The 23712-nt window shown below is 41.9% G+C and overlaps 1 protein-coding gene across 4 annotated transcripts in view; it reads right to left on the reverse strand.

Annotated features, from left to right (window-relative positions):
• Positions 1-224: 224 nt before the first annotated feature.
• The window catches only part of znf385b (zinc finger protein 385B), a 56357-nt gene continuing 32869 nt past the window's right edge, over positions 225-23712 (reverse strand). For 3 of the 4 annotated variants that reach the window (XM_056389964.1, XM_056389966.1, XM_056389967.1), the window contains 7 exons: positions 13779-13915; positions 13404-13514; positions 9644-9815; positions 9124-9510; positions 7210-7394; positions 6860-6955; positions 225-6601 (listed from right to left, as the gene is read on the reverse strand). In XM_056389964.1, coding sequence (XP_056245939.1) covers positions 6332-6601; positions 6860-6955; positions 7210-7394; positions 9124-9510; positions 9644-9815; positions 13404-13514; positions 13779-13915 — 1358 coding nt within the window. In that variant the 3' untranslated portion in view covers positions 225-6331. The remainder of the gene's footprint in view (positions 6602-6859; positions 6956-7209; positions 7395-9123; positions 9511-9643; positions 9816-13403; positions 13515-13778; positions 13916-23712) is intronic. The other variant, XM_056389965.1, reaches the window with a different exon arrangement.

The raw sequence follows: 23712 nt of genomic DNA on the forward strand, positions 1-23712 counted from the left end.
AAGAGTTATCAAGGTTGAGGTCTCACAAGAATCATTTTATCTCCCATAGGACTCTGGATCACATGAGGCTCATTGAGGTTACATGAGACTGTTTGAGAGCTCAGGTCATTAAAGTCACATTATCTGTGTTGAGATTACATGGTGAAAAAAATGCAAAACTAGATAAAATTAATAAATATCTCCCGTAACTAATGTCTTTACTTGGTAAGAATGTAGGACTGATGTAGGTTGTTCAGCAGTTTTTAATGAAAACAAAAACAAAAAAAAACAAAGTTACAGAAATAAAATGATAAGGAGAAAAATGTTACATAATCTCAACCTGACAAATCTGTGTTTGCATATCTGCATCATAATCTTCATCATCATAAAAAACAAGCTCAGAGAATAAATACTGTACATGAAGAAGTGGTCGGAGGTTCTCTGAAGCAGGAGATGTTGCTTTTTAACATGTCTGAAGAAGACTTAACGCTGCTGTTCTGAGCTGAAATATAAAGGAAATATTTGTTTATTTTCACCTTTGAGCAGCTCCTTGCTTTCAGCTTCATCAGCTCCAATTTAAGCAACTCACCCGTCAAGTATAATCTCTGAAAGGTTTGAATGGTAATGATCGGCTGCAGGGATTGAATATGAACTTGTCAGCCTTTGTTTTGTTTTCTTTGTGCAGAATCTCAGAAAGCTGAATCTGAAGTGCATCACCACGGTTTGAACGTGAATCTTCAAAACCTGAATTTATTCTTAAAATACATTTGGAGAAATTTGATCCAATTTAACATTAAAAATTTTGAGAGAAAATTCAAATTCAGTACCTGTTGGCACAAATAACTTTTCAACTAAACTATGCTCAACTAAAAGGTTGTTTTGTAGAAAACTTAAACGCATCAGATGTGTTACAAACAACTCTGCCTGGATCAGAGATGAGTGCAGCAGTTTGGGTGAACTGCTCCTTTAAACACATATTTATTCACTGTTTGCATGTCATATGGATTAATGGAAAATGAGCTTTTATTTTGGAAGCAAAGTGATTAAATCAGATGCATGAGGTTAATTCCAAGCGTGGAAGGAGCACACACACACACACACACACACACACACACACACACACACACGCACACACGCACGCACGCACGCACGCACGCACGCACGCACGCACGCACGCACGCACGCACGCACGCAGTCTCAGTTTTCAACAAAAACATTATGACAGTTTGAACAGAAATGCCGACATATTTACAACATGTCAGCTAGAATCAACGCTTCATTTTAAACAGTGCATCCCTGTTTGCTTCATTCCAGTATTGCAACTTGGCCAAGTATCGAGACTCGGGCTAGTATGGAGACACCCAGACCTCTGTATTGCTGATAAGGAAGCAGAGCGAATGGAGAAGCAGCAGCTGATCTGTACATTATTGCATCATGATGACATCTTTAGACAGAGCAGGAAGTTCAGTTAAGAGCCGAGAGCTCTGTTTTCAAATGAGCGGCTGTCAAACAGCCTGAGTGGAGGTTAATCAGCATCATCAACATGGATTTGACACTTTGTCTTTTTTACAATTACATGTTGATGAGATAGAGTTACTGCACCGTGAGACCAAATACTGCATAGATAAACACAGATACATACACACTTAATGTCCTTACACCTGTTTGTTCATTATTGGAAGACTGAGATGCTTCAAGTTATTCAGGAGGAGGCAGGAAGACAGACAAGAAAATACTGACCATTTGAAACCATAGAAAATAATCAACAATCAACCTGTTTGATTATTGAATGATATGAACACCAGTCAGTTGAGAGGTTTACTGAGTGTTGCTGCTTATATTCTTAATATTTCTGATCCAGTCGTGTGGCTGTGAAGTCTGGTCCACACAGTGCTCCTTAATGTGTTTTAAAGCTGCCATTCATATTCTTTTACCCACTTTTATAAAATTGCTTTTCAGCAACTTTAAAATAAGATTCATCTTATTGTTTTAGTAATTTTAGATTTTTGTTTTTACTATGTTCTGGTTTTTTTTTGTGAAATACTTTGTAAATGTGCTTTATAAATAAATCATTTCATTATAGTTATTATTAAAATTAAAATAAGTGCTTGGATAGACATTTTGAAGTAAGAATTCCCAAATGATAATGTTTATTTCATATTATTCCTTGTAAACTGTAAACATCTTATTTTGCATGTGGTTCATAAGGCCAATGAATAAAGTTAATAAACTCTTTACACTGCAAAACACCAATTAAAACACAGCTTATAGATATGTTCTTATATTTACAAAAGCAGCTGCTCAATCACTGACATTTATTTGTAGTTTTTTTTAAAAGCAAAAAAATTAGCAAATTTATTCTTGTGATTTTTTCCCATTAAAAGGATAGTTTCACATTTTTTCAAGTTTAGCGTTATACAACACTCACGTTTATTTCAAGAGTTATTGGTCATGCTAATTGTTCCTCTTGTCCATATTGACTATAAATAAAATGCGCCCCTATACTTTAAGCAGGGTTTTTATGGTCATGATAAACCTGGAAAAGTCATGGTGTTGAAAAGTTATGGAAAAAACACAACATCCAAAAAGGTTTTGGAAAAGTTGTGGAAAATATTTTCATAAATGGTTCAGTTTTAAACATGACCACTGACATGATCTCTCCGACCATCACACTTTTTTAACTCAACCAATCAGATTTTGAGTATCATTGCTTCAGTTCTTTGTATTATTAATTAATTAATCACAGAGCAGAGCAAGTGACTCCTCCAGGTAAAACTCTGACTGGTTAAATTATTGACAATGCTGATAGCCAATAAGAGAAGAGTCTTCAGAACCTGGAGATAAACAGACTGAGTAGAAAAGACTCACAACAATGATGCCAATTGCTCTGTTACTTTTGTTTTGTTTTTATTTTTATATTTAATTTTTATTGTTGTTAATTAATTAATTAATTCTTAATGTGTTTTAATCTCAATTTGTGTAACTGTGTACGGTGTCCTTGAGTGCCAAGAAAGGCGCCTTTAAATAAAATGTATTATTATTATTATTATTATTATTAACAACTGGTCCTGTCAGATTGGGGAGGAGCTTTTGCACCTCGTCTTTAAGTTTGTGTGAAGTTTTCTTTTATTTTCTATGGTTTCACCTGGTTCTGTGAAACCCTTTCACGACTTTTAAACAACCTGCTGATCATCTTAATTTTAGGACTTGAAAAACCTAAAAACACTGGTGAAAGTGACGGACAGACAAAACAATATCCCGATGTTGAGCATGGAAGTTCATTCATGAGGGTGATCGGTTTGTGTGACAGAATAACCTCGACTAAAAGGTCCACTTACGAGATTTTTTTCTGAGCTTTCAGTCGTATTGCATAGTCATCTTTAGCGAACGGAGCTCGCTCAAGATTCATTACAAAACACAATGAGAATATAAAGCAAACTTATTGCTACACATGTCAGCATAAAAGCGTGAAAGCGTAGCATGGGGTCCTTACAGCATACTGACGGCACCGCACAATCATATGCCAGCCCAACATGAAAACAGCGTAGTAAGAAAATGTTTTCCAGTCATCACGACATCTACAATGGCAGCACAAACCACGCTTCTTAAATGCTGCTGTTAAAGACTTTAAAGACTGCTGTACTGCATTTGAACTTGAGTATTTTGTTTTTTGTTTTTTTCATTGTCTTTTCCCTTTCTTCCTCTCGGTTAGAAGGTCATCATGTCACAGAAATTCTGATTATGGTTAATGTCGGCTGACGAATTGTCGTTTTGTCTCGTGAAAACTTCGAGAACCCATCTGCAGCCCTCAGATGTTTCAAGCGTTAAGAAAGCTCGGGTCAGTCATCTGTTTTACCGTTTCATAAAAACATATCATCTGAGCCCTTTGAAGTGACTGAGGATATAAATGGCTGCTTTCTATAGATGTCAGGACGTATTTACGCGCTACGCACTCACGTGGGATGACGACAAGTTTTTCTTTTGATTTTTTTTCTTTCTTTCTCCCGGATGTCAGCAGTCACCAAATACTTACTTACTTCACATCTATTGCATGTCTGTCCATCCTGCATTTTTGCCCATTAGGGGAGTATTTCCTTGTCCTAATTGAGTGTCTAAGGACAGATGGCGTTATATGCTGTACAGATTGTGAGGCCCCTTGAGGCAGATTTGTGATTTGTAGTATAAAAAAAAATGGCTTGAATTTAAAATACTAATAAGATCCAGTCATAATGAAAATATACATACAATATTAAGCAATATATAGAGGGTGAATGGACTGGGAGAGATGGGGTATAAAGTGACATAAAAAATATCCCTCAGTGAATGAACATTGAACACAACGTGAGGTCGTGCTGTAGATCATGCAGTTGTTTGAAAGTCGTGAAAAAGCTTTTGGTAAATATTTACAACATACACTGTAAAATAAATTATCAGAGCACAGGAAACGCAACCAGAGAAATGTTAATATTTTGTTTTGATCATGGAAATTGAATAAGCTTATTTAAGGAAAATGTTCCTTTGCTGTTGCAGGTTGTGAAAAGTTCCAGTGATGTGTTAAAGTCTTCAAAAGTTCCTCCTTGTGATAAAAGCTTAAGTTAAAAGTTCTGCTCAGACGCTTTAAACTCCAGAAAGTTCTGGTGAGATTCAGCAGGAGGAAGATGGAGAGGAAGAAAACCCGACAGAGTGAGTGTACGCACCTGGCAACAGTCAGTATGAAAGGCCTTCGTCACTGTAAGACCAGGGAATTAGTCTGATCCAGAGTCCAGAGTTAGTCTGTACCACAGCGGCAGTGGAGACGACAGGGACGACATCAGGTACAGAAAGAGGTGTGGACATCAGACATGAGGAGAAAGAGGAGTTCATGTACTCGCATTTCAATTCCAAACATACAGCACGAGAACGAGCAACAAACTGTCCTGAATCAATCCTGATGTGACTTTCTGTTGAGGATTATTACCTGTTAAAGCTGATTCTCATTTGGATTTCATGACGCCATAAATCCAGAAGAGAAAGTTAGGCTAGTTTAGGGTCCCCAACAAATGCACCATTTCCTCCTGTTGAAGTGACATTTGTTTAAATCTACAGTGTTCAGCTGTTTTATGAAATTGCTGAACCTTTTTTTAAAATAAAACTGCGCACTTGTGAACGGTTTTTACGTCTTCAGTAGGAACCAAAAGTGACAAAGACAGCGTGTGGAGGTCAGAAAGTATTAACAAATGACCTAATACATTGTTGGTTTTGGTCTTTTCGAGGGATTTGTTGACAGTGTTAATGATATAAAACCACACCAGTTTAATCCTTTAATTTCTCTTTCTCCACTTCGTAGTTTGTTTGCTCGAGATGTTGTATGTTAGGAACAAGTTGAACGTGAACGCAGGGACGCTTGAGGGAGGACGCCTGCGACACCACAGTCTGGTACGACATGAAGATGTAGCTGCAGTAGTCATAGCGGTGGCATATTTCATGATGGAGGACGTCGGCTGAGTTCTCTGACATCTTGTTTGTGCTGGTTATTTGTTCGGACAGGATCAGCCCCCCTCCAAACTCTGAAGACCTGACCCAACTGGACCTGAACCGGGTTCTGGGTCCAGACTTTCTTATCCACCTTTGTGTCTGGGCTCAACTGAAGCTGCATCTTTAGACTGAAAATCAAAATACAGAAAACGCCAGTGTGTCTTCACCGTCTTCCTTCGAGATTTCTTTAGATTCTGCTTCTCAGTTCTGGTTCCTCCTGAATCCTGTTTCTGATTCTTGTCATCTCAATCAAACCAAAAAACTCCAGCTTTATTTTCAGCAGATTTAGCGCTGCCACAAATAACATGAACAGTTATAAATGATGAGGTACTTTGGGATTGTTTTTGGTAATAAGGTCCAAACAAAAGTGTGAATATTCGCACATGTTGACTGTTTCACTGGGTTTCCTTTGAGGTGGACATCCTCTATCTGCTGATTCTGGGACATTACGGAGACAACAATGAAGTTTTCCAAATTAGTGCAATTCTGTAATATTTTCATGACTGCATAAACAAATTTCCTGGTTCTTTGTGACTGGTTCTGCTTGGGTTCAGCTCTGTGGTTTATTTAAAGCAACACGTTCATTTTCTAGTTTGGATAAAATCGTCGGTTTGCTTCCGCTGGTTTCGGACCCACGATCCAGACAGAAGGAGGAGGCTCTGTCCTCTCATGTCTCTTTGTGAAACCTCAGTCAGGTGAGAAGGTCGCAGGTTTGAATCCCTGCAGCCATGATGGCAGAGCTGATGTCTTTTCTGACTTTTCTGCCCCCGTAGCTCCAGCAAACTGGAGGTCAGAGGTCAAAGGTTGCCAGTTCGACTCCCCACCGCCACCTCTGTCATCAGTAGGGCGTGAAGAGAATCGATCCTTGGCTCGCTCTGATTGGTCCAGGAGCCGGACGCAGGAAGGAGGCGGTGAATATGGACGAGGGGGCTGGAGGGCGGGCGTGGAGAGAGATGGCAGGGGTGAGGGGTGAAGAGGTGGGAGTGAGGAGGGGGGCGGAGGCGAGAGAGGAGGGAGGGAGTGTGATGGAGGAGGTGAGGGAAGAGGGCGGAGGAGCGAAGGGAGTGGATAGGAAGGAGGGAGAGAGGGAGGGCTTCACCAGCTCCTTCTGAGGAGGAGAGGAGACAAGCAAAGGAAACGAGGAGAGGAGAGGAAATAGGAAACAGGGAAAAAGGACAGGCAGACAAGGAAAGGAAAGGAGAGGTAACAAGGAGAAGAGATGGGAGGAGACAAGATGAGAAGACAAGGAGACACAACAAGGAGAGGAGAGGGGACAATATATTAATCTTTGTCTATTGTATTGATTGGTTAATCAATATTGTTTCAGACCTGATCACAACACTGAACTTAAATATGAGACACTCACAGTGAGAGAGTTTCTCTGCTGTTTGTTATAAGGGCTGTATTTGGGTTTGCTGGGTTTTCCTGCCACTCTGTCCTTGTGCCTCCTGCTGGAGATGTGCTGCAACAACAACAACACACACACACACACACACACACACACACACACACACACACACACACACACACACACACACACACACACACACACACACACACACACACACACACACACACACACACACACACACAACCAGCTGTTAATTTGCAACCGGTTACAGAACAGGAATAAGTTACCAATGAAGGATTTGGGTTTGTATAAAGCAATGTTAATGTAATGTCATTATACTGTTTGTGCCCTCTGTGTGTTTCTACCTGTTTGAGTTGGATCTCAGAGTTGACGTGGACGTCACAGATCTGACAGTGGAAGGTTTTGTTCTGCAGGCCGGAGCCTTTCAGTCCGGAGCTGCTGCCGTTCTTCAGCTTGGCTCCGGGTCGAGGGTAGGCCTTGATCGGCCCGGCGCCGCTCCGAGCCTCCAGCATCGTCTTGTGCTTCGAACCTGAAAATAGAAGACGCACGGAAACCGACTTCTATGAAATGAGATACAAAATGTCAGTGTAGGTTTTGCAGCTTTAAAGCCATGCTGATGTTTTTCTTAACATTTCATCCCATGAACAAACTTTTTATAGTTTAAATTCTTGTTGCACATTTTCCAGTCCATCAGTTTTCATCTGATTTCCCTCCGTCCAGACAGACACTAGTTACAGTTCATTTCTATGAATGTCACTGGACTAACATATGTAATTAATCCTCAATGATGTGACCTGAGCCGACGCCATTATCACTTTGGGGTGAGGATAGATTTTGACCCCACTGGGGATAAAAATAATTCAGCAGAGGCAGGGAAATATAGACCAGAGGGGGATAAACTCCTGGCGCCTGTCATGTGCATGCCATTTAAACATCATGTGCATTTCCACCGCTTTAATTTAATAAATTCAACAGTATAATGATGCTATTGTCAACACTTTGTTGGCAGCGGTGGTGTGAACCGTGGGCTTAGGCCTACATGTCTTGTTATGGGCAGTCACCCAGCCGCCCGGGCTTCCTAACTGCTCAGGAGCTGCCAGGAAGTGAAACCACACTTCCCATTCACTGAGCCTCGCCTCCATTATGGCAAACCACATTTATCACATTTAACATTATCATTAAAGAAGGAATAACTAAACATAAGACACACTGAGCAAGACAGAGCAAGAGAGTGGGAGGGAGGGAGAGAGAAGTCATCAGTAACTGCTAAGCTAAAGTAACTAGCAGATATGAATAGCGCGTAAACAACAACACAAGCAACCAGAAACGAGACAATACACTCGCTGCAGCACGTGAGCACAACAGTAAAAGTCCTGTTAAGAAATAAAGAGTTTCTGTCCATTGAAACACTGGGGGGCTTTTAATTTGAAAGTTACATGAGGTGTGGAGTTTGAGTGAGTGCAATAACTTTCACAGGGCAAACAGGAGCGGATCAAAACGAGGCATCGCACTAAAATACCTGTACGATCAATGATTCATGATGAAAGAGAGGAAATGAGAAACGAAGACCTGCCTCTAATAAAGGCCTGTTACCTTTGGCAGTTGAAGTAAATAGTTGATGTAACAGAGACTTTTCGCACCAAATCACTTTCAAAGAGTAACGACCAACAGTCAGTCGACCAATGGCATAACCTCATCACTCAGTCAGTCACTCACAGACATTCAAAATTAGGTGACTTAACTTTGTCTAATTCAGGGTTGATATAAAGTCAAAGACAAAGTCAAACCTTTCAGTTCACTGATCAGTCGGAAAGTCTAAAATATAACATCAGCAGTAACATTAATCCATTCAAACTGAGACTTGAGAGTACCGTTACTTCTACAGTGTCCAGTCACATATATAACACACGGCCAAAAGTAAGTGGACATCTGAACAACGATGTTGAACATCTCATTCCAAAGCCATGGGCATTAATCTGTTGCTGGAACCACTTTGTTGTCTTAAGGCTTTGCACCAGTTTTTGGAAACTGGCTGCAGGGTTTAGCTTGAGCCATTAGCCTCGGCACTGCTGTTGAGTGATGAGTTCTTCTTCCATTTCTTTATTGACCTGGCTTTGTTCATGGAGGCACTGCAGTGCAGCCACCTGTATGTTTGTCCTTCCTGTCAGTATGTGTGAGGCGTTTCATGTGAAAGATTGATCAACATGGACTCCCTACTGGTTAATGTTTTATGTCGGCGTCATCTCGTTACTCCTCACCTGCATTATGAGCCTCCAGCTGAGACAGAGAGTTTACAGCAACTTTGCAGAGAGAGCAGTACAGCAGCTTCTTGGCCTTCTCCTCCTCGGACTCTACTGAGAGAGGAGCATCCTGGGAGGAGGCCTGGGAAGGAGGAGGAAGAGGGGCAGGGGATGAAGAGGAGGTGACAGGAGCCGGAGGAGGGGGAGGAGGAGAAGCTTTGGATGAGGCAGAGGAGGAAGAAGAGGACGAGAGGCCTGGAGCGGGGAGAGCGGAGGGAGGACTGGAGGGGGGAGGCTCACTGCCTGCTCTGCTAGAGGAGGGGGAGGATGAGGAGGGAGGGGAGGATGAGGGGAGGAGGAAGGCTTTGAGAGGAGAGGAGGAGTCGGTGATGCTGGATAAGAATTCTGGAGGGAGGAGGAGAAGGAAGAAAAAGGAGGAGAGGAAAAAAGAAAGAAATTTTGTGATACAAAAAAAACAAACTCATCGCAGAATCAGCAACAACATTCAGATCAGTTTTAATCAGCAGATGAACTCAACCTGTGTGCTGATTGGTGCTGCTGCTAGCTGAGACATGAGGGGCGGGGCCAGCAGGGCTAGAGCTGCTCCCATTGGCCTCTGCAGTGATCGACAGCTTGGCCTTGGCTTTGTTCTCCTGAGACTTGAGCTTCTTGGCGTGACGGCTGCCTCTGTAATGAGCCTCTGCCTGAGACTGACCAAGAGACACACAGAGAACGAGAAGTTTTATTTTTCAGTTCGGGCTTTTTTCTGTCGTCTGGATCTGATGATAATGCTAGATGAAAAGCGAGCTAATGACCAAAGTCATTACAGTTCATCCTTTACGGACCATGAATGTCAGATGTGGTCTGGACGACCTGAGTGCGTTCTGATTACAACAGTGTTAAACCTGCATTCACATGCGTTTTATCCTGGTTCAGCTCAGACATCCAGATACAGATCACATGTTGATGATGGAGTCGTAGGTCAACACAGGCTTTACGCCTGTGTGTGTGTGTGTGTGTGTGTGTGTGTGTGTGTGTGTGTGTGTGTGTGTGTGTGTGGGGGGTTTATATGTACTTGAACTGTGGAGCCTCAATAGTGATGTAGTCTGAACAGTCCAGATAAACAGATGATCTCTACACTGTAAAAACCCGTTCATGTTAGGTGTCACCACAGTGTAATGAGCCCTGGGCAGCAGTGTGTCACTACACTGTAACAAAACCATGTTAACAGTGTCCTCATGTGACTGTCTGAAAACATCATGACTCAACTTTTACCCAGCTTACTGACTGAGTTAATACTCCCCTCTCTCTCTCCTCTTCCTCTCCACTCCTCTCCTCTCTCTCCTCTCCTCTCCACTCCTCTCCACTCCTCTCCTCTCTCTCTCCTCTCCTCTCCACTCCTCTCCTCTCTCTCCTCTCCTCTCCACTCCTCTCCTCTCCTCTTCTCTCTCTCTCTCCTCTCTCCTCTCCACTCCTCTTCCTCTCCTCTTTCTCTCTCCTCTCTCTCTCCTCTCCTCTCCACTCCTCTCCTCTCCTCTTTCTCTCCTCTCTCTCCTCTCTCCTCTCCTCTCCTCCTCTCTCTCCTCTCTCTCTCCTCCTCTCCTCTCCTCTCCTCTCCTCTTTCTCTCCTCTCTCTCTCCTCTCCACTCCTCTTCCTCTCCTCTTTCTCTCCCTCTCTCTCTCCTCTCCTCTCCACTCCTCTCCTCTTCCTCTCTCTCTCCTCTCTCTCCTCTTCCTCTCCTCTTTCTCCCCTCTCTCTCTCCTCTCCTCTCCACTCCTCTCCTCTCCTCTTTCTCTCCTCTCTCTCTCCTCTCCACTCCTCTTCCTCTCCTCTTTCTCCCCTCTCTCTCTCCTCTCCTCTCCTCTCCACTCCTCTCCTCTCCTCTTTCTCCCCTCTCTCTCTCCTCTCCTCTCCTCTCCACTCCTCTCCTCTCCTCTTTCTCTCCTCTCTCTCCTCTCCTCTCCACTCCTCTCCTCTTTCTCTCCTCTCTCTCTCCTCTTCCTCTCCACTCCTCTTCCTCTCCACTCTCTCCTCTCTCTCTCCTCCTCTCCTCTCCTCTTTCTCTCCTCTCTCTCTCCTCTCCTCTCCACTCCTCTCCTCTCTCTCTCCTCTTCCTCTCCTCTTTCTCTCTCCTCTCTCTCCTCTCCTCTTTCTCTCCACTCCTCTCCTCTTTCTCTCCTCTCTCTCTCCTCTCCTCTCCACTCTCCTCTTTCTCTCCTCTCTCTCTCCTCTCCTCTCCACTCCTCTCCTCTCTCTCTCCTCTTCCTCTCCTCTCTCTCTCCTCTTTCTCTCCTTTCTCTCCTCTCCTCTTTCTCTCCACTCCTCTCCTCTTTCTCTCCTCTCTCTCTCCTCTTCCTCTCCACTCCTCTCTCTCTCCTCTCCTCTTCCTCTCCACTCCTCTCCTCTTTCTCTCCTCTCTCTCTCCTCTTCCTCTCCACTCCTCTCCTCTCTCTCCTCTCCTCTTCCTCTCCACTCCTCTCCTCTCTCTCTCCTCTTTCTCTCCTCTCTCTCTCTTCTTCCTCTCCTCTCTCTCTCCTCTTCCTCTCTCTCTCCTCTTTCTCTCCTCTCTCTCTCCTCTTTCTCTCCTCTTTCTCTCCTCCCTCCTCTTTCTGTCCTCTTTCTCTCCACTCCTCTCCTCTTTCTCTCCTCTCTCCTTTCTCTCCTCTTCCTCTCCTCTCCTCTCTCTCTTCTCTCTCTCTCCTCTCTCTCTCCACTCCTCTCCTCTCCTCAGCACTGATTCCTGTTTTCATGTTCACTCATGCATAATTTTACCAGCTCATAAATAAGTCACGTTTGATTGGCGTGTCACTAACGAGGCAGATCGTTACCTCTCAGCAGTCATTATGTGAATGAGCTGAGTGTCGTTTACACAGCATAGAGTGGTAGGGGTTACACCTGTTTATATACACCTGCTGTTGTGTGAACGCCTGACAGAATAATCCAACACACAAAAACAAACTAAAACACTGTAAAGTATCACACAGCCTAAGCTCCACCACTTAGCAGCATTAAGCACCATATACAAACATTTTCCTTAGTAGCTCTGTGCAGACTTAAAAAAGCCCACTGGAAATCTCCTTAAAGCAACACAACAACAACAACAATAACAACATTTTAGGAACTCCTCTTCAGTACACCACGTTCATGGTTGTGTTTGCAGTACAGAGGAAGATCCAGGACATTTTTAGTCTGGCTTAGAAGGAACTGTCAGCCTAGGTCCTGCAAAAGTGAAAGTTAAGGTGAAGTCAAGGCAAGCTAAGCCAATATTAGCAAGAAAGCTAAATGTATTATATGTTAAACTGTTCATTGTTATATTGTTCAAAACAGTTAATTAATTTTCCAGACCTTAGTTGCTAATGAGCTTGTATTTGTGAGCTACAGAGCTAACATTACTCTGCAAACATGTTGGTTTATTATCTAACAAGCAACCGAGGGATATGTTAAAGGAACAGTCCATTATTTTGTAAAAAAAAACAACAACACTTGTTCTCTGTCTCCCCTGGAGTTTGTCAGTTTCATCTCTGCACAGCCAGAGATACAGAAGGTCCAGGAGTTGTTTAAAATCAGACAGCGTTGGAGGTGTGAGAAGACGTATTTTTTCACTTTTGATGCTTCTCCTTGCTCCTAGTATTTGTACCAAGCTAAATCAAACATATGCTGGACCTATCACTGTACTCATGGACGGACTATAAGACAACAGGGTAAATGGATGGGAGCAAGAACCCCAGACTGAATAGAGATGTCTTATGTGATGGATTTTATTTTTGGTTTTTTTTGTCTCTTCGCTGTCATTTTGTGTCCCTCTATGGTCGTTCTGTGTCTGTTTATTGTATCTGTTGTTGTTTTGCATCTCTTTGCAGGTGTTTTTCACCTCTTCATATTCATTTTGTGTCTCTTTATGGCTGTTTATTACCTCTTTGTAGTCATTTTCTGTCTCTTTGTAGTCATTTTGAGTTTCTTTGCATGCACTGGGTGTCACTTTGTGGTTAGTTTGTGTCTCTGTGGTCATTTTGTGTCTTTTTATGGTCATTTAGTGTCTCTTTGTTTCTTCATTTTGAGTTTCTTTCAGTGACTTTTTTTCAGGTGTGCCCAGTGAACCCGTTCAGTAACCTCATCATTTATGAACTGAAAGCACACAGAGATTAAACTGACATTCATTTCCTCATGGAAGACCAGGATTTCCAGAAATGTCAGATTGTTCCCTTGAACCTGCTTCAAACATTTTGATCACAGCAGGAACCAAAGTGCAGATGAATCACATTAGAGGAAGCTGATCATTGAGGCATAAACAACTTACATCAGAGTTGAACCTCAGTTGACAAACGTTACAGGAGATGACCTGTTTCTTCTTGGGCACCATGGTAACACCAAATGTGTGGTTGATGACGGCCTTCTGCACCGGGTCCATCTGCAGGAGACACACAGAGGTCAAAGGTCGCCGGCCTGCTCAGGATGAACAGAGGCTGACAGAGTGACAGGTCTCTTTATCACAGTCAGTCTACAGAGCCTACAGCTACAACACACTGTCACTTTTACTGTCCTTCACACACAAGCGAGCACACACACACACACACACACACACACACACACACACACACACACACACACACACACACACACACACACACACACACACACACACACACACACACACACACACACACACACACACCGTGTTGAAGTTTGGAAAAAGTCCAACTGGCGACGTCGTCTCAACAGGGAAGGACAGGAACGGTTTCATCATCACTGAGGGGCCGGTGGCGCCTATCAGCCCCGGCAACGCCCCGCCTACTGCACCACACCCACTTCCTGCAAAGAGAAGACCAGTTTGAATTATTGATTTTCTAATAACTGAGCGACGAAACTACTATTGATCTGAGTGCTCTCTATTTCGTAGATTGTCGCTATATCCTTTCAAAATGGCTGAACATTCAGACGTGGAAAAGATGTGGCAGCTGGTTTTGAAAACTTCAGTCACAAAAAAACTGTTTAATTCTTCAAATGTTCTTACAGAGAGCCTCTTTCTGCTTCTTCACTGGACACTGAAGAACAGAAGCAGCGACAGCACTCCACTAAGTCAGCACTTAACACCCCAGCCCCCTTTTTGGCAGATATCACAGCTCACAAACGCTTTGTGTAACAGCTAAGAGTCTTTCTATTCTTGATTTAGGAATTTTCACCCGCTCTTGCAGCAGATCACTTCAAGTCAAGAGATATTTTTAGGCTGTCTTGCACACACAGCATGTTTAAGAGCTATGTACAGATTTTCAGTGATGTTCAAATCAGGGGACTGTGAGGAGCCGTTCCTCAAGCTTCAGCTTGTGCTGCTTGAAGTAGATGATGGTGGAATCTTGAGGTCTGCTTTAAATCATTGTCCTGTTAGAGAAGCCAGCCTCTTTTCACTGTCCCTTTCTTCACTGCAGGACATTTACATCCAGAATTGTGCTGGATAGAATGGGATCCATTCTTCTCTCTAACCATACTATGTTTTGTGCCACTAGCTGCCAAACAACCCCAAAGCAGAATATTTCCACTCCTACGCTTGGCAAGGAGGGAGTTACTAACTACTGACTTTTGTAACTTTTGCAAATGCCACAGTTATTGTTTTTTTCTTTTGTGTGTGCATGCGTTAACATTTGATGGCTCATTTTCTGTGTCTGTTTGCTGCAGGATTCGTATTTACTTCTTTTCACTTTAATAATTAACAATCCCAACAAGGTGTCCCTTCATGCTGCTTCCACACCATGTCTGGGAAATGGCAAGATCGGGAAAAACCTTGTTGGGAGCATTCACTTCACACATTGTTCAAAGATAGTTATCCCCACAGCTCGGCTTGTAATCATATCAGTAAAGATGAACTTAAGTCAGCTATTTTCTATCGTGTCACATATTTCTATTTCTAGAAAATGAGTGGAAACCCTAAAAAAGAAAACAGTGTATATGTAGCTGGGTTTGGCTGAATTAGTTGTAGAAATGTTAAAATTGGATTTAATATAAAAGTAAAACAAGTTTTGTGATACTTCTGTAGTTATAATAAATTACATTCATTTAAAAGAGGCTTTTATCCAAATAACAGTTTTAAGGTTCATTGTCATGTTTAATTAATGTCTCAGAAGTTAAAGTATGAGGTTCCCACTCTGCTCATAGTTACTGTCTGAACAGAATTAAACTAAAATCTAATTTTAACTTTGATACTGAGCCGAAGAGACTGAACATATACTGAGGCAACTGAGATATGAGATACACCATTGGACAAGAAAACATTTTAGCTTTGAACCTCAACAAAGATGGTGCTGAGTGACATGGACTCTTCTTGGCAAAGCCGTTGAAGAGCAAATGGAGGAAATCCATCTCTATCTCATGTTTATGTCGTTTCAACCTGGAGACCTGAGCAGCTGATCTCATCCACTTTACAGTAACAACATGAAGAACATATGGAGCTGCAGCTGCTGGAGGCAGAGAGGCAATAATATAGAGAGAAAAACAGAGAGAGAAGGTGGTTGAGCGGCTACGATAATGAGTCCATGTGTCCAGTTGCCACGGGGGCCAGGAAGAGCGGCTCTGTACATCTCAACTCTCCTTCACTGTTTGTTAAAGAGGCACAAACTACTTTTACTCAGATGCCTAAAACGGGAGCCAAGGCGACCAAATCAAGTCCCGTCATTCAAAAATTACAGAACGATCATAACCATAAAACACTGCCTAACAATACACATTTAAAAGCCACCAAGGGTCGAATCAAGACATTGTTTTTTGAGCCACTCATGTGGGCAGTGGGCCAGTTCAGGAAAAGTGAATCTGAAGTCTGAGCCCAAATGAAACCTGTTTGTTCCCAGTTACATACAGCATGAGGAGGTGTTACATGTTCATCTGCAGTGTGCACGAATACAATACAGTAGATCTGACCAAGAAGAAGCGTGATTCTTCTGTCAGTGTACGTTTTTAGTCACATCTTATAGAAACCCTGCAGTGAATTATTTCATAACAACAGAGTGTGGGTGGAAACACTGAGAGCAACTGAATCAGCCCTGCCAGAGGAGGAGGAGGAGGAGGAGGAGGAGGAGGAGGAGGAGAGGTTTTGGTCTTATTGGTTTTGTCCATCTGTCGAACTCAAGTAAATCCACAATATCCCATTTTAAATAAACTATAAACCAGCCAAACCAATTCTAAATGTCTTATAATCAGTCATTCCCATCCCTGCCTTATAATGGACACTAACTTATTCACAACCATTCTAGATGCACTAAAACTCATTCTAGCCCACTTTAATTGCACTAACTGTAATCCAAAATCAAATTTAACCCATTGTTACTTATTCTTAATGAAATATAAATCATTCTAATTTTAATTGCACTTATAACCATTTAAAGCATTTTAAACACCATTTCAAACAACCCATTCTGAATGCCTTATAAATCATCCTAACCCATCTGTATCCACTATAGCCCAAACTAGCCCATTTTAATGGTGATGTCACCGCTTTAACCCATGCTAAAAGTCTTGTAGTTCATACAAACCCATTCAGTAGGCACTACAACACATTTTAATTACACTATAACCTAGTCTTAATTTACTATAACCCACTCTGTACGCACCATCACCAACTCTAGACTTACAACCAATTATAATCCATCGGAAATGTACTACAGGTCATTGTAATGCACTCTAAAGGCACTATGACCCAGTTTAATGCAAGTATAACCTATTGTAGCCAACCTTAAATAAACTATTAAAATAAATACATTATAATCCATTCTGATTGCACTATAAGCCACTTTAAATACCTTATAATCTATTCTAACTCATTCTAAATTCCTTATAACCTTTTTCTAATTCCACTTTCATCATCTACATACACAATAACCCTTTATAACCCATTGTAACATGTCATAAATCCAGTTCTTGCCTTTGCAGATGGGAATGAAAATTTTAAATGCTGATCTAAATACAATGGATTGAGAGGTTTGATTTAAGAAGTATCCAAGCAAAACCAGACCAGGTCAGGCCAGGCCAAGCCAGGCCAGGCCAGGCCTGGGCAGCTGTGTGTGTTTTCAGACTGACATTAGGCTAGCTGTGGATTAGCAGTGTGTCACGCTGCCGCTCTCTGAGTTTGCCCTCATATAGCAGAGCTGTGAGTCAGTGTCTGTATTTACCACGACAGCTCTTTATTAAGTTCAGAACAACATGACACAACACAACGCTGTAATCAAACACATGTAGCCGGACACACGACAGCTCAGATCAGTGTCTGGATCAGCTGTTATTAGCTGGAAGATTATTTATGATAGTAAATACAGATTAGTGTCTATTTTTAAAGATGATGTGATGTGTCAGCTTGGTGGAACTGCCAAAATAAAAGCCTCGCCTTCAATAATACATTGAAGATTTATTATTGTATCATCACAGTGAATATGTAATGCTAGTAAATTGAAAGAAGAAATTATTTGGACCCACTATGCGGCAGGAAAGTATCATTAACCTAATATGTCTGTCACAGATTGTATTGGCAGTATTTAGTAGATACTGTAATTGTACTTTCTGAAGTCAGGTTGACTGACAGTTTTCTCATATCCTGTTAGTGCAAAATAATAAATAACATTAGATTATTGTCCACTAACTGCTGAGATGAGAGCACTGTCAGCATTAGTACTTCATGGTATGCTGGGTGTAGACTACGTGACCCTCTCGGCATCTGTGGGTGACAGTTGTGGCAGAAATATGGGAGAGTCACTTAACTGATTTAGAGGACATTTGAGCAGATTAGTTTACATAATAGACTGTGCAGTTTGCTCAATAACTAAAAATACGTGTTGAAGTGGCTGCGACTGGTCGAAAACACTTCATAACATCGTCACAGTGTATGGCCAATGGCTTGTGATCAGGCGCGCTGCTTTCCTGCTGACTCAGAAGGTGGAGTTGGTCAGGACTAACTGAAGTACACCAACACCAGCTGCCATTATTTTTCACCAAACCCCGACAACCTCCTGAAAAATGACTGCAACCAACTCAAGGATAATCCGAACCACCTTAAAAACCCCTACAACCTCCTGAAGGACCAACAACACGACAAAAGAAGCTGATTGACCCTCATCAAGGATCAGCAGAGCAGAACCATCGAAGCGCCTTCACATAATGTCACCATGCCTTTCCACTGAGGCATTTCTAAGAGTTGCTCTGTTTGTACATGTGAGAAGCGACAGAAGTAGTTGTCTCAAGTATGAGAAAAGAGCTTGAGACTCGTTCAAATCCTTCTTACTTTCTCACTGAAGCGGATGTACCGGTTGTCTATGTTGAGGAGTTCTGTCGGATACAGCCACCGCTAACTCCGACATCAGGAAGCTGTAGCACGAGGGGGTCTCGAACGTTTGACAGGCACTGACCTTTACAACCTCTTCACTGACATCTGTAGCCATTTAAACTCCCTTAAAAAAAACACTTGGATGACCACTCACATAACAACAACAACAACAACAACAACAACAACAACACAAGAACCAATCAAGATTTATCTTGCAACAATCTCAAGAACTCATGATGCATCCAAAGGGACTACTGGAGCTCCCACAAGTACCCTGGAAACTTTCTCAAAGACACTTCCAAAAGCACTGATGTCACGCCACTACTGAACATTGACTCACCCCCCACCCCCCCCCACCCCCCAACAGCGAGAACCTCTTCCGTTTTGATTGTTGGATTGTGGGATGATTAAAGCCTGACAACCTTTTCACTGACACCTGAGACCACCTCAAAGACCATTAAAACTTTTTTTATGCACCCTGCGAATCTGCTCAAGGACGGCTTAAACCAGCTCAAGGATCCCTGGAACATCCTGAAGGACTATTTGAGCCTCTCAAGGACCCCTTAAGCCTTTACAAACCCTGTCTCTCAAACTGTCTCACCACTGTCTGACCTTTTTTTCCCAGTGTCAGCGTATCAGCGCCCATCAACACCACACCCAAATATCTGGCGATTTTAATCCGCATGCTTTTTTTTACTATTCTTCATTTAATAATTTAAATCTTTTCGTGTGGATGTACTACATACTAAAATCTGTTATATTTAGTCTGCAGGGTCGCACTCCTGATTCCTTTATGATCTATATGAATTGAAGATATTTTTCAGTATGTGTGTGTATGATGAACGGCGTGGTGACAGAGTCGTCTTAATTCTGTCCTTCTGTCCTCTGAGATCTGGTTACAACACGCACATATATATACACACACACACACACACACACACACACACACACACACACACACACACACACACACACACACACACACACACACACACACACACACACACACACACACACACACACACACACACACACTAACCCTTCTCTCTTACAGTAAGTTGCTGTTCTAAGAAGCTGCTATAAATACTGATACACATCTGCTGCTGCCTTCACATGGGAAGTATGTAAACCAGTATCAGAACTGGCCAACAATGAAGCAACGAGCCAGATGGTTTTATTTCAAGCTGCTGGTGATTGGTCAAAAGATCTGTTGAAGGCGGTTGTAAATAAAGACTTTTGGTGGAAAATGTATTCCCGAGTTTCTTTAAAGAGCCTTTCTCCATCTGTAGAGAGAAACAAGTAACTGAACTTGTGAAAGGTTTCCCAACTGGAACTGACCAGTCCAATACTGGAGCTGGCACTGTACAGCTTAGACCAGTATGATGAAACAGCTTAGTCCGGTCCAACACTGGAACCGGCACTGAACGGTTGAGACTAGTCTGACCCCTACAGCTGAATCCTATTGGTTTAGACCAGTTTCATACTGAAACTGTCTGATGCTAAAACTGACCAGTTTAGATCAGTCTGATACTGGAAGGTGACCAGTTAAGACCAGCTGGATACTGAAACTGCCATTGATCAGTTTAGATCAGTCTAATCGTGAGTGGATTAGACTACTCTGACACTGGAACTGGCTCTATCGGATCAAACCAGTCTGCTACTGGAACTAGAATTAACTGGTTTACATCAGTCTGATACTGGAGCCGACCAGTTTAAATCTGTTGTAATGGCCTGGTCACAACACAGAGAGGTTCATATATAGAAGCTTGACTACTCGCAGCACTAGCAGGTAAACTACTGGAATCACCTGTGTGGGTGTATGATGATGACAAGATGGTGCAATAACTTGAACTGGGGATTTACTTTGCCCCTCGCGAACAGATCCACTAATCACATCATTTCACCTTTTTAAATGCTGGTGTGATCAGGCCTCAAATTATTATCACACTATATCACAGTTCCAAATGTTTGAAATGATCAGGGTTTCTTTCCTGGTTAGTATTTGCCGACATCAGCGGCGGCATTTGGGATTAAATGGTCTATAAATTGATTCTAAACCCTTTTTTAAGTGGTAGCATTTCCTGGTGGTCAGTCTCGTTTTCTCCGCAGTGGTCAGATTTATGATGTGGTTGCGGCCAGGGTCATCTGTGGCATTCACACCCATACGCACACACATAAATTTATACACACACACACACACACACACACACACACACACACACACACACACACACAATGCTTGGAAGCTCATGTGATGAAGACGTAATGAGGAAAATCTCACACAGTGTCCTGCTGTACTGTCAGAACGACCCTGTAACTGATCTGACCTGCAGAGCTCTGTGTCATCTGTCACAAACCACCTCCACATTTTGGCCAGTGGGTGTGGTTACTAAGAAGTGTGGTTGATATTCAATCACCCCGGCATGCAAATCCAAATGAGGCTAATTTAGTTGCAGAAACGGACGAACAGCATCTGTGGTATTGAAAACTTATGTAGGTGGTCGACAGAATTTTGAATAACTGCTCTAGTCATTTTTTTAAGATCCACTGGTTCCAGCTTCTCACAAGTGAGGACTTTATGCTTTTCTGTGTCGTACATGACAGAAAAGGTGGATGAAAGTGTGATCGGGTGGACTGTCCACATGAACCCAATTAAAGACTGACCTCAGCTAGATATATAAAAGTAGCAAGACCACAAACACACACACACACACACAAACACACACACACACACACACAGATGGCGCTACGTAGGTGTAATTAAAATAAAACTAGCACGCCAGCAACTAGTGGGCCATTAACAACACATCTTTCAACTGCACAACGCACTTCTGGTGTGTGTGTGTGTGTGTGTGTGTGTGTGTGTGTGTGTGTGTGTGTGTGTGTGTGTGTGGTGTGTGTGTGTGTGTGTCTGTCTGTGTAAATATGTTGAAGCAGATATCAAAGTGTCTCAGTCATTCAGTGTATTTCTGAATGACTGAGATGCTTTGATTTCCTCCTGCAGGCACCAAGTCAGTTAATCATCACGCCTCTTCCATTGTCACACAGACAACAGTGTTGATCAATAGCAAGCCGTGCTGACAGCACTGACCTTTGAGGGAACAAATCGTGGCCAACTTTATCCCAGCCTTTTACTGTCAGAGTATAAACTTCTCCACAAACGAGGCACAGACAGTTTTAATGCTATGATTCAATCTTAGCAACCTAGCTAACGTGCTAACTGACAGCTTACCATGAGAATTAGTGGTACAAGCTGTAACTGCTTATTTATCATAAATAATGACAAACAGAGAGAAAGGCCAAATTACACAACACGGCTCTGTTATAACTTCTTTTAACTTTCCATTGTATGAGGGATAATCACCCCGCTCACATTATGACAGTTCCCATGATCATCATGTGGATTAAATACAGTTGTAGTTTATCTCACACCTTCATTTGGGCTGGTGTGAAAGCTGCTGTCTGAACTCCGCTGCAGATTAAATAACTGGATTGAGAGCGGCCGAAAAAAAGATCCGATGAGGATCGTTTGACATCCGAAAGCAAAACGTATCAACCACAGGATTTTTTAATAGTAGGTATGTGAAGAAAAATCTACTATTAAATCCATTCTCCAATCCATTGTTCTGGCTGTGAACTGCTAAGAAAACAATCTGTGTATCCTATATTTACACAGAATCATTTGATTACCATGGTAACATGCATGCACGTCAGCACATGAGCACCAATCAGGAAGTGGAAAGGATTTAAGGCGGAGGTGCGTAGAGTTAACATAAAACAAAAGAAGATAACGATTCTTTGTCACAAATTATAACATATGAGGCCGAGTTATCGTCTTCAGCAATCAGTGATTTCTTTGTGACACCAGGGGAGATAAATGGAGTCATCAGGTGCAGTAAAGTTGTTGCCTTTCATGTTTACAGCCGTTGGTTCAATTGTAGTGAGTCAAAGCAGAGCAGAACTGAAAGACAGCAACAGATCTTTCTTTTTTAACTTTGGCCCAGACCAAATCAACCAAACCAAAATAACCACACCAGACCAAGACCCTCCTTTTCAAATGGTGCCTCACACCAGAGGTCGAATGACAGCTTCCACACGGCCTAAACAAACCTGACCAGAACGCACACCACACTCTGTTTGACCGGCACCACACAGGCTGAGTGTGAAAGCAGCTTCATTGTTTAAACTGTTGGTGTCTTCTTGCATGATTTTAGAGATTTCTAACTCCAGTTGAGAAACACACACAGCTATGAGAGCTACTCAAAATAATAATGTGCAAATATCACAGAACGAAGTCAAAGAATCAACATACACAAAACTATTGAAGAACAATTAAAAGGAATAAATCCATTCACAAATATAATATTAGCAAAAGACAATCAGGTGAGAAAAGGGAATTCATATTTGAATATAAATAAAACCCAGACTGGTCAGAGTCAGTAACAGCTTAGAGGCGTTCGCTGTCTTAATCACCCTCGATTAAAAGCCCCAGAGGAGCCACTATCATTATTTCAGGGATTCGTCAGAACAGTCAAGTGTATTCCTTCATGTAATTTATTTATGTAATAAAGTTGAACATTTTAAGAAGGTACATTTTATATTTGTGTTGTGAAAAGTTTTTCAAATACAAAGAAATGACAACACTTTATAACGCAGTCTGCAATTTACAGTGTAATTTTGTTTTATGAATCAGGTCCCAATTAAATTACTTACTAGTTCCTATCGATGTTTAAACGTAGGAACAGTGTGATCCACCTACACAGATATGCTTTAGATGATTTTACTATGTTGTTTTTTCTCCTCAGTTGACAGAGAGAAACCTTTCAGGGCTGTTCACTGTTTTGCTTCCAACGCCTACTCATTACAAGTTACTGCAGTGTGAGCTTATTTTAAATCATAAAATGCAGGGGAACATATTAATGGCAATAAATATGGAAAAATGCCTGACTAAAGATATTCACTTTACTGTCAAGTGTGGCAACGTGGCGATCAAATCATCTTATTTGAGCAAGTAGAAACAAGAAAAAATGTTACATTTCTGCTTAAAAAAATAAAATAAAATGACTGTTCAATTATCAAAATAGTTGCTGATTAATTAACAGTTGCAGCCCATATATAAATCCCTGGATTGTGGGTGTAGCTGTAAAATTTGAGCACCACCTTTTAATATTTGATCTCTCCTACACATCACAGTAATGTTTGTCAATGAGTGAAACTACAATGTATTTGACATTACACAGTAATAGTAAGACGTGCGGTGAGAAGTGTAGCTGTTCTCCTTTTATCATCATTTTAATTACACAATAAA

The sequence above is a fragment of the Seriola aureovittata genome, chromosome 11 (assembly GCF_021018895.1).
Source record: "Seriola aureovittata isolate HTS-2021-v1 ecotype China chromosome 11, ASM2101889v1, whole genome shotgun sequence".
NCBI classification, from domain to species: Eukaryota; Metazoa; Chordata; class Actinopteri; order Carangiformes; family Carangidae; genus Seriola; species Seriola aureovittata.